The sequence below is a fragment of the Miscanthus floridulus genome, chromosome 16, assembly GCF_019320115.1.
Source record: "Miscanthus floridulus cultivar M001 chromosome 16, ASM1932011v1, whole genome shotgun sequence".
Taxonomy (NCBI): domain Eukaryota; kingdom Viridiplantae; phylum Streptophyta; class Magnoliopsida; order Poales; family Poaceae; genus Miscanthus; species Miscanthus floridulus.
In genome coordinates this window covers 113,080,882-113,093,820 of record NC_089595.1, presented here as the reverse complement: position 1 = coordinate 113,093,820, position 12,939 = coordinate 113,080,882, and the positions used below count along the sequence as shown (strand labels likewise).

General features: G+C 45.6%; 1 protein-coding gene and 1 pseudogene across 1 annotated transcript; one reads left to right on the top strand and one right to left on the bottom strand.

The window, feature by feature from the left end:
* Positions 1–1,588: 1,588 nt before the first annotated feature.
* Positions 1,589–7,369, top strand: LOC136512224 (auxin response factor 15-like; annotated as a pseudogene).
* Positions 7,370–8,289: 920 nt separating this feature from the next.
* LOC136513606 (E3 SUMO-protein ligase MMS21-like) lies at positions 8,290–11,689 on the bottom strand. Its single transcript, XM_066507574.1, has 7 exons — positions 11,103–11,689; positions 10,944–11,015; positions 10,746–10,856; positions 10,525–10,635; positions 10,189–10,328; positions 8,809–8,891; positions 8,290–8,730 (listed from the first exon to the last, which is right to left on the bottom strand). The coding sequence occupies exons 1-7, from the start codon at positions 11,172–11,174 to the stop codon at positions 8,582–8,584; spliced, it is 738 nt and encodes a 245-aa protein (XP_066363671.1). The 5' UTR covers positions 11,175–11,689; the 3' UTR covers positions 8,290–8,581.
* Positions 11,690–12,939: the final 1,250 nt, after the last annotated feature.

Sequence of the window (12,939 nt, the reverse complement as noted above, 5' to 3'; positions counted from 1 at the left end):
AAAATGATGCCATAAGGGTTACATTACTACATTAGTGATATGTATTACGTGAGTGAACTGGTATTAAAATTGACCGTACATGACGTGGCTGTCGCATAGTACAGGAGTGTAGCCATGCTTGGAGGAGAAGGACAGGGACAGCGACAATAGTAATGGACGCCCGGGCCGCAGGAGGTACGCGGATACGGGCTGCATTGACACTTTGACACAGCCGTACTGGCCTGAAATAACACCCAGCGCGGCCAGGTATAGCAACAGAGTACAATGCTTGTTTGTGTATATATAAGGTGGTGTTTGGTTGCTCCTCCTAAATTTTAGTCGTTGCCCCCATCGAATATTTGGACACGTGTATGGAGAATTAAATATAGACTAATTACGAAACTAATTATATAGTTTACGACTAATTTGCGAGACGAATCTTTTAAGCCTAATTAGTCCATGATTTGACAATCAATGTGGTGCTACGGTAAATATGTGCTAATGATGAATTAATTAGGCTTAAAAGATTTGTCTCGTGGAGTACTGACGTGTTATGTAATTTGTTTTTTTATTGGTATCCGAATACCTCATGCAATATCCTCCCAACACACTTCTTAAAATTTAGTCACTTGATCCGAACACCACCTAAGTGTACATACATGGACTACTATTACAGTATAAGTAGTCCTACTACTACCGTATAAGACGTTTATGAATGAACGAACGAATGAATGGAGAGAGTATTAGACTCGAGCACAGTACATGTGTTGATGTCACGTTTTTATCTTCGACCCTGAGTTTCACCTGCCGCCTACGTGTACAAGGACAGGTGCGTCTACAAATCTCCTCCTCCTACGCTCTCGAGTCCAGTACTCATCAGTGGAAGAAATGCGATGCGAGTCGCATCGCCGGTCAGTTACCGTAGCCAATGTATGTACTCCTGCTCCAGCTTCAGTCCACCGTACCATACTCCACTCTGTATGGTGATGCGCAGCGCGCTCTACTGCTGCTACACTCTTTCACTCTATTCGTAGTTGAAACAGTATTTTTCTCTCATACCAAACTAATAAATCATAAATAATCTAGGATCGTTTTACGCCTGTCGAAACGGGCTCTCTGTCCGCATCCATCCACGTCTCTCTCCTCTGCCGCCCGCCTGTGCCAGCCATCACTGTGCGCGCCTCCCGCATCGTCCGCTCTCATTTTTCACCCTTCCCGGCCCATCTCTTTTAACAGCTGCAGCGGCAGGCCGGCACCTGACCAGTGACCACCACACCACTCCGGCGCTCTCCCCATTTTTTTTTAACTACAGTACTACTACTCCACGGTCGCCGAAGGCAAGCGCTCTGTTCGTTTGGCCGGTTAGTAGCGGGTTTGCTACGAGAAAAAAATACTATTCAGGTCGCTGATATACTATGTCTTATATAGTTATAAGGGAAATACGACTCAGCGAACATGCCAAACAAATCGGGCGTCCCCCTCACGCACCCTGCGTCTTTTCCGGTTGCTGCCGCTGCTGGCTGGCTGGCTCACAGCTACAGTGACAGCAACGGAACCCCCGCCCTCTCTGTCCTCGTCTCCCTCAGTCCCTCTCCCCTCCCTCCTAGCTCTAGCTGGATAGGTGGCCTGTGGCGAGGAGTAGGAGGGTCGCTAGGTTGTAGCTGCCTATAGCCTCGGCCTCCATAACCCCCCATTCATGGCCATTACCCCACCACACCGCCCTCTCCCCGATGCTGCCTCCCTGCTAACCCCCTCTCCCTCTCCCTCTCCCTCTCCCTGGTGGTTCTTTCTTCGCCTTCTTGCCCTGCAGCCTCCTCCACCCCCACCCTCCTCATTAATCACTTGCTAGCTCCCTGCCTCCCTTCCCGCTCCCTGCGTGCCGCTTCCCTTCTCGTGCTCCGCGCCCGTGCCTCGCCCGCAGCCGCCATGGCGGGGATCGACCTCAACGACACCGTGGAGGAGGACGAGGAGGAGGCGGAGCCCGGCAACGCCTGCTCCCAGCAGAGCCGGACCAGCTCCGCGGCCACGCCTCCGCCGCCGCCGCCGCCTCTGACCCCGCCCCAGCCGAGGCCGGGCGCCGCGGTGTGCCTCGAGCTGTGGCACGCCTGCGCGGGCCCCGTTGCGCCACTGCCGCGGAAAGGGAGCGTCGTCGTGTACCTCCCGCAGGGACACCTCGAGCACCGCGGCGACGCCGCCGGCGGAGGCGCGCCGGCACCCGCCGCCCTGCCGCCCCACGTCTTCTGCCGCGTCGTCGACGTCACTCTCCATGTGCGTGCGCCGGTTCCTGCCTCCGCGAGCTCCTCAATGTGTGTGTGTGTGTGCCTGCGTGCGTGGGTTGCCCGTGCCGGTGTGGCTTCCATTGACTTGTCCTCCTCTTGCGCTCGTTGCAGGCGGACGCGTCCACGGACGAGGTGTACGCCCAGCTCGCCCTCGTCGCCGAGAACGAGGTGCGCGGAAGCTACAGTGCTCCACCGGCATTGAATTCGGTTTGGTTTCTCTGTTGCGTCCATTAAGACGGGATTTTGGTCTGATGGGTGTTTCTTGGGGCGCTTGCTTCCGGCGCGTCGTGCAGGATGTCGCGAGGCGGCTGCGCGGAGGGTCCGAGGAGGGGAGCGCCGGGGACGGCGACGACGGGGAGACCGTGAAGCAGCGGTTCTCGCGGATGCCGCACATGTTCTGCAAGACGCTCACGGCCTCCGACACCAGCACGCACGGCGGCTTCTCCGTGCCGCGCCGCGCCGCCGAGGACTGCTTCCCGCCTCTGGTTCGCTTGCGCTGCCTTGGAAAGCTTCGACCTTTTCGGTGCCCGGTTGGTGCTCTCAACTGCGATTCTGAATCATCTGCTCTTGGGGCGTGCAGGACTACAGCCAGCAGCGGCCCTCGCAGGAGCTTGTCGCCAAGGATTTGCACGGAAAAGAGTGGAGGTTCCGCCACATTTATCGAGGTACATGAACAAATACTGAGATATCAGCAGGCTTCTGTACTTGTTGACCCTGAATCATTCAGTATCTGTGAATGATGTTGAATGGTTGCACTTCAATCGGTGATTAGTGTTTTACAGGACTTGCATTTCTTGTTTGGATTGAGCACTTGGGAATGTTCAACTCTGCTCACTTAGTCCAGGATTTGCAGCCATGATTCCCCAGTCACCCTTTGGCTATATATGTCACCATTATGATCAGAACTAATAATGATTACATGTTGTGGGTTGTACAAACTATGCCAATGTTTCCTGCTCTCTGCATTGCTATCTTGTGTGCTATGCTCTGCATTTCTCATGTCATTGGTTAGTTATTGCAGTTGTACTTAAAATTTACCGTTTTGCTCATGAAAATCATCTGATTTTTTGTTCGGAAAGTTATGGTCCCATTTTAAGGAATGTAAAGGACAAACATGAGAAGTTATGTCATGTGTGTGGTCCTTGATTTCTGATGAATCTGCATCTGCATGTGATGCAGGCCAGCCCCGCAGGCACCTTTTAACCACTGGATGGAGTGCATTTGTCAATAAGAAGAAGCTTGTCTCAGGGGACGCTGTACTATTTTTGAGGTAGGCCACTGCGAACATGGAGATAATTATCACATGTTGGTGTTGGTCCTTTCTGAGGATTCCTCATAATTTTCAGGGGTGATGATGGGGAGCTAAGACTTGGAGTGCGCCGTGCAGCTCAGCTTAAAAATGGATCTGCTTTTGCAGCTCTTTATAATCAGTGTTCAAATCTTGGTTCACTAGCTAACGTAGCACATGCTGTGGCCACAAAAAGTATGTTCCACATCTACTACAACCCCAGGTGATGATGAATATAGCTGTTTCTGTTTAATGCTTTGCATGTTCATGTTGATGCTGATCTTTGAGATAATATGAACTAAAATGTGTTTTTTAGCTACAATGCAATAACTATTTACTGCTGGTTGATGAGGGTTTGAAATCATGTGTGATATCATTTCCTGAGCTGTTTCATGTAGCACAGCAAGTCCCATTACATTAGTTCCAAGTGCTTACCCATTTACCATGACATAATTCATCTAGTAATTCAGGACTCTTACTGGAATCCAACATTAAGTGATATTATTGCTCTTTGAATTGATGTTGCCACCTGCATTTGGACCCTTTCAATCAAAAATCTAGTTCCACAAATCTTTTTTTCGATATTATGACAAGTACACAAGTAGTGAGTTCTTATGTACCTCGTGTGCATTTTTACCTTCTTGGACCCTAATGTGGTAAATTAGAAAGTGTAAATATTCTCTAAGAAATGGAAATATACATGAGCTTTGCTGCAAGCCTTACCTTTTTATCTACCAACAATTATGGCCCTGATGGCAATTACTGCTTTCCAAAAAACCTTACAGATTAAGCCAATCTGAATTCATTATACCATATTCGAAGTTTATGAAGAGCTTCACTCAACAATTTTCTGCCGGTTTGAGGTTCAAAATGAGATATGAGAGTGATGATGCTTCTGAAAGAAGGTTGGTGTGCTCCAAAAGTTGTTCTCATCTTTACACGGATTTATTATGGTTGACACATCAGAGTATTATGCAGATGCACAGGGATCATAGCAGGAATTGGTGATGCTGACCCCATGTGGCGTGGTTCGAAGTGGAAATGTTTGATGGTATGTTGCCTTAAGTTTTAATGCTTCACTTTCTGTATAACTTTTCTGGTGGTAAAGTTTAGTTACATATGAAAATAATCTGTGTTAGATACTGCCAGCAACATAGCCTAGGAAGATTCTTGAGAGTTTGTTTCTATCTGTTGTAACTGAATGGGCCAACGGCCTCAACGTTCCCATGTCGCCTAGATTATAGGATCGGCTGTTAGTCACGTTGGTTGGCTAAGCTCTGGTTCATGTATATGTACCTCCGTCTGAAAGTAATGGAAGTTGAGTGATTCTCTCTAGTTCTTCTCTCTTACAGATACATACAGAATATAACCTGACACTAAGCATTTGCATCGTGTAGTTGCCTTTGCCACCTAATTGCACTATTTGCTTGCTAATAAGCCAATAAGCAATCTTCCACATCTATCCAGTAATACAATGCACAACCTATTTGCACTATTTGATTGCAATTTGCAGCCTACTATGCATCCTGTGCTCTCTGTTTGATGTAGAAGGTTGATCGAAATGACATTAATTTTTTTACGTAAGTTGTTCTCCAGAGCACATTCTTTGATGAGCATCAGTTTAGAGGCATGTTGTGTCTTATCTAAAAAAGAGGCTTGCCTTGTGCCAGCCTGGTTTCCTTGATCAGGGCACTTCTAAGTAAATCGTTAAAGTATGAAATGTAAGTGGAATGATAAAATTGGTAGAACTTGTTTTGCATTGATCTGATCATGGAAATATATACATGGTGAAGTAGTTTGGTGAAAGGGTGTCTTGTCCCGATAGGATACGGCAACCATTTCCACTCTCTGTGCCAAAGGACATGCCCTTTGGTGGCTATGGTAACCACCTAATACACTTACTAGTGCCTACTCTAATCTTTGATGAGATCACTCATGAAGAGGTGTCTATTTGTAGAGGCATCTTGAAGAGGTGTCTATTTGGAGAGGCACTTATTTCACAACATAAATAAGTTTATTTCATTTTGGTTTCTTATTACCCTGAGTGCACATTGCGGGGCACATAATACTCTCTTGACTTAGTAAGCCAGGTTTATATTAACCAGTTATTCGTTTTTTCAGGTCCGATGGGATGATGATGTAGGTTTTCGTCGACCGAACAGGATTTCTCCTTGGGAGATTGAGCTGACTAGTTCAGTTTCAGGATCCCATATGTCTGCACCAAATGCAAAGAGACTGAAACCATGTCTTCCCCCAGACTACCTGGTTCCAAGTATGTCTGTTCTCCCCCCACCCCCCCAACCCCCAAAAAGAATAATAATAAAACTGCCCACTTAATGGTTATGTTGTTATCTTCCTTTATGATTAATATTTTCATTTTGGTAGATGGAAGTGGTTGTCCTGATTTTGCGGAATCTGCCCAATTCCACAAGGTCTTGCAAGGTCAAGAATTATTGGGTTATAGAACTCATGATAATGCTGCTGTTGCAACTTCTCAGCCATGTGAAGCAAGGAACATGCAGTACATTGATGAGCGAAGTTGCTCCAATAATGTGAGTAACAGTATCCCAGGGGTTCCGAGAATTGTGTCAGAACACCACTAGGAAACCCTAGGTTTTCCTACCATTGCTCAGGCTTTGGGGAGTCTCCAAGATTCCAAAAGGTCTTGCAAGGTCAAGAAGTATTTCATCCCTACAGAGGAACTCTAGTCGATGCAAGTTTGAGAAATAGTGGCTTTCATCAGCAAGGTGGTTCTCATGTGCCTACTCAAGCGAGTAAGTGGCATCCACAGCTTCATGGATGTGCTTTTCCTGGGCCACAAGCACCAGCTATTCCATCTCAATCCTCATCTCCACCATCTGTCCTAATGTTTCAACGAGATAATCCAAAGTTGTCCCTGTTTGAAATTGGGCATTGTCACTTGGATAAGAATGAGGATAGACGTGCAATGTTTGGCCATGCTGGAGGTATTGGAGGAACCTGAGCGATCGATGATGCGCCAGGCTCATGTTTCTGGAGGAATGGGAAATAGAGATGTGACCATCGAGAAATTTCACCCCACTATTGCTGTTGGAAAAGACGGATCAGATAACAGGGAAGTTAGCAAAAATAGTTGCAAAATATTTGGCATATCTTTGACTGAGAAGGTTCCAGCAATCAAAGAGGACTGTGGTGATACCAACTATCCATCACCCTTCCTGTCTTTGAAGCAACAAGTGCAGAAATCGCTGGGCAACAGTTGTGCCACTGTGAGTACTCTACACCCTGTAACCTTGATGTCATTCTAGAGTTAGCTTCCTTTTTAACTATAAAATCCTGCAGATTCATGAGCAGAGGCCTGTTGTTGGTAGGGTGATTGATGTTTCAACAGTGGATATGATGATCTGATCTGTTAGTAAAATTGTCTTGTCCTGGAGGTGAAGATATACTAGTACCGCATTTGTCTTCATGTTAGTGACACTCAAAGCATATAAGTTGACTGTTCTTGTGCACATCGCTTATTGTTGCGTTGTATTTTTGCAGGCTGTGTTGCGTAGTGTGGATAGTCTCAGGTGGTTGATGATTGGGTATCATGAAGATGGATGGATCGTGGATGCTGATCAAACTTGTATCCTAGTTGTAGTTGTTAGAGCACTTTGTATGACAACCGTCAGTGCTCTGTGTTATCAGCATTTGTTGCTGCTTACAACTTGCCTCTATGTTTATAAGCCGTATGCTATGGCAAACCCATTTATAGAGGGTTTGTTTGCATTGGCATAGTTCTAGACTATAAAGTATTATTATGAGAACAAATTTCTCGGGGCCGCTTGACGCCTCTGCCCCATCCCCATATCTTTCTGACATTCAAGTTGGCATGTCGATCAAAGTAGGCAACAGATTAACGGTGGTGCCAATGATCTGAGAGGTTAGTTGTGCTATCAGTTCTAGATGTCATGTTTAGAGCCTTCTGCCAGCTCATTTGTCATGTACATGTCGGCACTTGATTTGTTATCTTGTTAGAACAAGTGCGGTTCATAGCCATCCTCCTATAGCGAGAGTGGTAGCAAAATCCAGGACATAAAATATGGTTGTGAAAACTGAAATAGGTCGGACAGGGAGCACCTTTCATGTCCCAGCCTGGTGAGGCAGGCCTTCAGCTCGGTGATGTGTCCGCAGCGAGCGCGTGTTTGCAAGTCGAGTCGTAGTTCTCGACGAGAAGCCCAGACAGTTGTGCATGATTCTGCACGTCCTTGCATAGACATAGTTGTCTCTGTCGGTGCCAACGTCTTGGACTTTGGTCGTCCGCCCGTGACCGTGCCGTGCGCCCGAGGTCCGCCAAACCACCGCCGCTCTGAAAGCATGCCGCACTTCCTCGCCAACACCTGTTTCTCTTCGCACGAGAGTTGCCGTCGCGACACCGCCTCTTTACGATTATGTTATGCAGTGTCGCCTGCGAACCTTGACCTCCGTGGTGGCTTCTGTTTCATCTTTCCTCCGAATACCTGAAATTTCGAGCGAGGTGTGTCACTATAAAAACATAATCATGGGTTGGAAAACTAATGAAGACTGAATGAACATGTTTAACGAAAAATAAATCAAAATCTGCTACAGGGTTTCACCTTAGAAAAGAGTTTGTCAACCCAAAAGGACAACAATCGGTCTTCCTCTTCCCTGGTCGCTGATCATGTTACATGTTACTCATAACGTCCGGAAGGCAACGTGCGCATTTCCTGGTGGCAATCAACCCAATAGGACAAAAGGCAGTTTGATACAGGAGAATATATTGCCATAAAGTGCAGAATAGTCTGCCAGCGTTATACCACTCCATAACTGCAAAGTTAGGTTACTTCACCCAAACACTAAAGTCACATACGCCGTGGAACATATCAAAGTGATCAGATGCAGAACCCAACAAGACAAAAGAGTGCAACCTGAGCATACCAAAACCCATCAACCTACAGAATCCAACAAGACAGTGTATCCTGATTCCTAAACATACTAAACCCTATCCTCCTAAACAATAAGTCCGTCAACACCCCTCTAACAGGCCTTCTCCTCACTCATCGTCATCGTCAATTAGATCGGTCAAATCGTCTATGTTTGTAGCATTTGGAGCACCGGTCTCTGATGAACGCAGCTCTTCGATTTCAATACGGAGGAGGGGATCACAGATAACCTTCCCTCTTTCTAGGACTCTAGGACAGCCTGATTGATGAAGAAAAAACAAAGTGAGCACCTCATGAAAAGGAAGCACCAAGGAATGGCCAGGGAGCAATGATATACCTGCAATAGGGCACTGCGGTGGTTTTTTGGTCCTTATATATTGCATTAGTGGGTCCTTTTCATATATGTGCTTGCAATCCACACTGCATAGGAAATTATCATCAGATTCAGGACAATGAATTATATCTACATCTATACTGAACAGATAACATTTAAATGCCTAAGTACTACCCCGTTTCAAACTATAATTCTACAAATTTGACTCAATTTTTAGAAAAATACAGTATATCATTTACAAATTCACATAAATGCATTATCAAGAAATATTACATGGAGAACTTAATGAAACTAATTTGACGTTGCATATGTTAATGCTTTTTTAAAACTTGGTCAAAGTTAGATACGTTTGATTTAGGACAAAGCTAAAGTGAACTATAATTTGTAATAGAGGAAGTAGTAACTAGCAATCCCCTCTATTCCATCTGTTCATCTTTACAGGTATATTTCTTTTCAATATGGAAAGCCTTTGACAAAAAAACGTTATTAACACATAACTTTTGTGACACAAAATTAATCCTATTATATTCATATAATAAATTTTATGATTCTAAAAAAAAAGGGCGTACCCAGTGCAGAGAGCTCCCGCTCTGTGCGGGGTCTGGGGAAGGGTGTTAGTGGCAAGCCTTACCCTCGCCTGTGCAATGCGAGGAGACCGCGACTCGAACCCGGGACCTTCCGGTCACAGGCGGTAAGACTCTACCGCTTGCACCAAGCCCGCCCTTCAATACATTTTATGATTCTATATCACATAAATGAAAAACCAATGTATAAATTGTCAGTCAAATCTTTATACTAAAGAAACAAGGTATGTCATGGAGTAATAACCAATTGGGGATTTATCAGCCAAAAATGGCACAGGGTTGTATCAAAGTATTCCATGGTGACAGAAAGGAAATTATTACTTTTCGGCTGTCTCAAAGTAAGTCAGGTTGCCAGAAAGGGTTGTATATGTAGCACCAGATATCTGGTGTAGAAGACTGTTACACTATTGACAATGGCAAACTAGTAGCTCCATCAGGGAGACAGGGAGCTGAGAACAAATCATTCTACTGACATGAATACCATATCAAATGAGGCCAGGAAAATCCAGATTTCAGTAAGTCACCGAAAGGATACAGGACCAAATATAGTACTCAACAAACATAATTCAAAGTGCTGTTGAAACATGTTGCTTGTGCGTACAATTTCCACTCCATCTTTATCAGTTGAAAAATAATATTGTGAATGATCATTCTCTTTTAGCAGTGACATGGCTTAAAATATTCCGTCAATTTTGCCAGGTTGAAAAGTGTTCCGCTCAACCTTCACTTATTGAGTTAGAAAACCCCACTAAGAATATTCAACGAGATACAGAAGTACAGAACAGAATTATACTCATACCAGCGAACTGGATCTATCAATTCAATCACAGGCTTTCCTGTTAATGGGCATGTGACATTTAAGATGCTCATCTGAGTGCTAGTCATGACAATGTCCTCCTGTTCCTCACCAGGCATAGGCTGACCAGCATGGTGAACATTCTGCAGAAAACAACACAAGACATCAGAAGATAAGACATTTTGCGAAATTACACAAACATATCATTTCTGTTCCCAAATTCACATTCTAGCTATTGTAGTCATATGAGAGCAACTAGCTAATGCAGGGAGCACATTTAGAATGCATAATACTGAAGATCGTCAAATGACCATTAGCATGCTACTCTGTAACACATACCCAGACAGTCTCCCTGAACTGCCGAAAGAGTGGGTGGTTCTGTTGTGATGCTGATGACGCTCCCTTAATCTTGCTAACCTCCACCTCGATCAATGTTTTGAAATCCGTTGGCTTCGAGTGGAGACGGAATCAAAACAACAAGGCCAAGAAGAGTCAGACATAATTACTCCAATTTCAAAGGCCCTAAATCGCTTCAATCCGGACGGCAGGCAGCACCCCACCTGATCAGACGGCTGATACACTCCAGGCACCGCCTTAATCGCCTGGGCCATGGCCGCGCAGTCCTCGTACGAAGCCACCATCTCCAGAACCATCTCCTCAAGCTTCTTCACCTGAAATGAAAAATGCCCGTGCCGTTGGGGGTGTTAGGGGGTTTAGAGGCGAGGTCGGATGGGGATTAAACAGTGGCGTTCGCTTGCCTTGTCGGACTTGCCGTCCCTCTCGAAGTCTACGGCGAGGGACTTCATGGTGCTGATTGCCTTCCGCATGTCCTGCGGGGAATCGAAGGAGGGATTAGGGTTTTGCGGGCGGCGGAGGCGGGGAAGGGGGGAAGAGAGGTGCGTGGCGGAGGGGTTTACCGCGACTAGGGTTTGCGCGTCCGACGAGGCGACCTCGGCGGTGTTGACGAGCTTCGTGGCCATCGACGACATCTCCGGCAATGTTCTTTCCGTTCAACGAGAGCGCGGGTCGGAAGAAGCTACAGAGTTTAGACCGAGCTGGAAGACAGAGGACAAGTGTGCGTCGCGTTGGGCCGCACAGGCGTGAGTTGGGCTGTGGGCTGTGGCCCGTTGTGCGGTGTCGGCGTGTATACAAGCCATATACAAGCCACACGCCTACACCTGAATCTTAGCTAAGGCAATCTTAGCCAGGCTCAGCCTGAGAGTTTGTTTTCTAGGATTCGGCGCAAATTGCAGGTGAATTGAGCTTATCACGCGACAACAACTGCGGATCAGCTCAACGATGACCTATGACAAGTTCCATGAATTGCAGGTCACTTGTGTCACCGTCAGGGTTTGTCAGTTTTTCACGGATTAACCTCTGCATGTTCATTTGGCTGATAAGCCATGACTGAAAGTACTGTTGACTAATTTGTTATGAGAAAAAAATACTGTTCGTTGGCTGAAAAAGTATGGCAACGAACATGACGCTCGTCACTGTAAGGTCTGTGGACTCAGTTTATCACGTAAACAGGATACGCCTCTTTAGAAGATTCTTCACAGAGATTTGGTTGAAACCATCATCAGAAAACAATGGACGTCAAATCTCCTATCCTTACTTGCCATAGAAGATGTACACATACAGCTACAGCTACATCTATATCTATATCTATACATAATAATAAAGAGGTAAAATTTCTGCCCTCTTTGATTTTTCGTCAACCTAATCACCCTATTCTACCCGTGTTACCAGCGCTCTGTCCGTGTCTTTTTCTTTTTCCGTTTCTGTATCTGCTTTCTTTTTTCCTTCTCCCGCAACTACGTGTTCCGGATCATACGTCGGGGTCTGAGGGATGTGCCGCCCCGCTCGTGCACGGTGATGTCCGTGTCTTTTCTGTTCCAAAAAAAATGCTGTCCTTTCCTTTTATTTTGCTTTTTCTTTTCAAACGAGGGAACTATGCTTTCTTTAAAAAATGCTGCCCTTTCCTTTCCTTTCATTTTCCTTTTTCTTTTCTAACCAGGGAACTATGTTTTTTTATAAAGATAAAGATAAATAAGAAATACAGTATTACCGGTCTTTGAAACTTTTGCTTTTTCTTTTCTAACAAGGGAACTATGCATTTTGATAAAGATAAAGATAAATAAGAAATACAATATTACGGGTCTTTGAAACTTTGACCTCTAATAAATAAATATTTCTAGTTTTAATTAGAGATAAATTATTACTCTAGGGGACCATGACGCCTAAGAGGGAAGTGAATTAGGCAACTTAAAATTTCAATTCCAAACTATGACCTCTTTTTCTACCCTTAACAAAAGATATGCAAAAGATAAACTATCTAAATATGCGACTACGGTTTTGCTAGTGCGTTGCTATCTCTACCGTAAAAGTAGTAATACAAACAATGTAAATGCGGAAGCTAAAAAGCAATGTAGAGATATGCAAACTCCCGTCGACGACTCCGATATTTTTATCAAGGTATCGAGAAGCGCGCAAGCTTCCCCTAGTCCTCGTTGGAGCCCCTTGCAAGGAATCCCTCACAAGGGTCAAGCTCCCGATCGGATAACTCCATAGATAGCCTCGGACCTTCCCCACGCGCAAGTGGGTCTCCGACGTGTCTTTCGGCAAGCCTCTCTCGGATGCTTCCTGCCGTTTTCACTATCAAGCTTCCAGCCAAAACGCCGCGGGCCTTATTCCCTCCGGTACACGGTGGCGGCCACACCATAAACGCGGTTAGTGTGATCTCGCAAGACTATA

Coding starts and splice junctions, on each gene's coding strand:
- LOC136513606 (XM_066507574.1), bottom strand. CDS start 11,174: ATGTCGTCGATGGCCACGAAGCTCGTCAACACCGCCGAGGTCGCCTCG. Junction 10,857..10,943: donor GGGACGGCAAGTCCGACAAG/GCAAGCGAACGC, acceptor TTTTCATTTCAG/GTGAAGAAGCTTGAGGAGAT. Junction 10,329..10,524: donor AGTTCAGGGAGACTGTCTGG/GTATGTGTTACA, acceptor TGTTTTCTGCAG/AATGTTCACCATGCTGGTCA.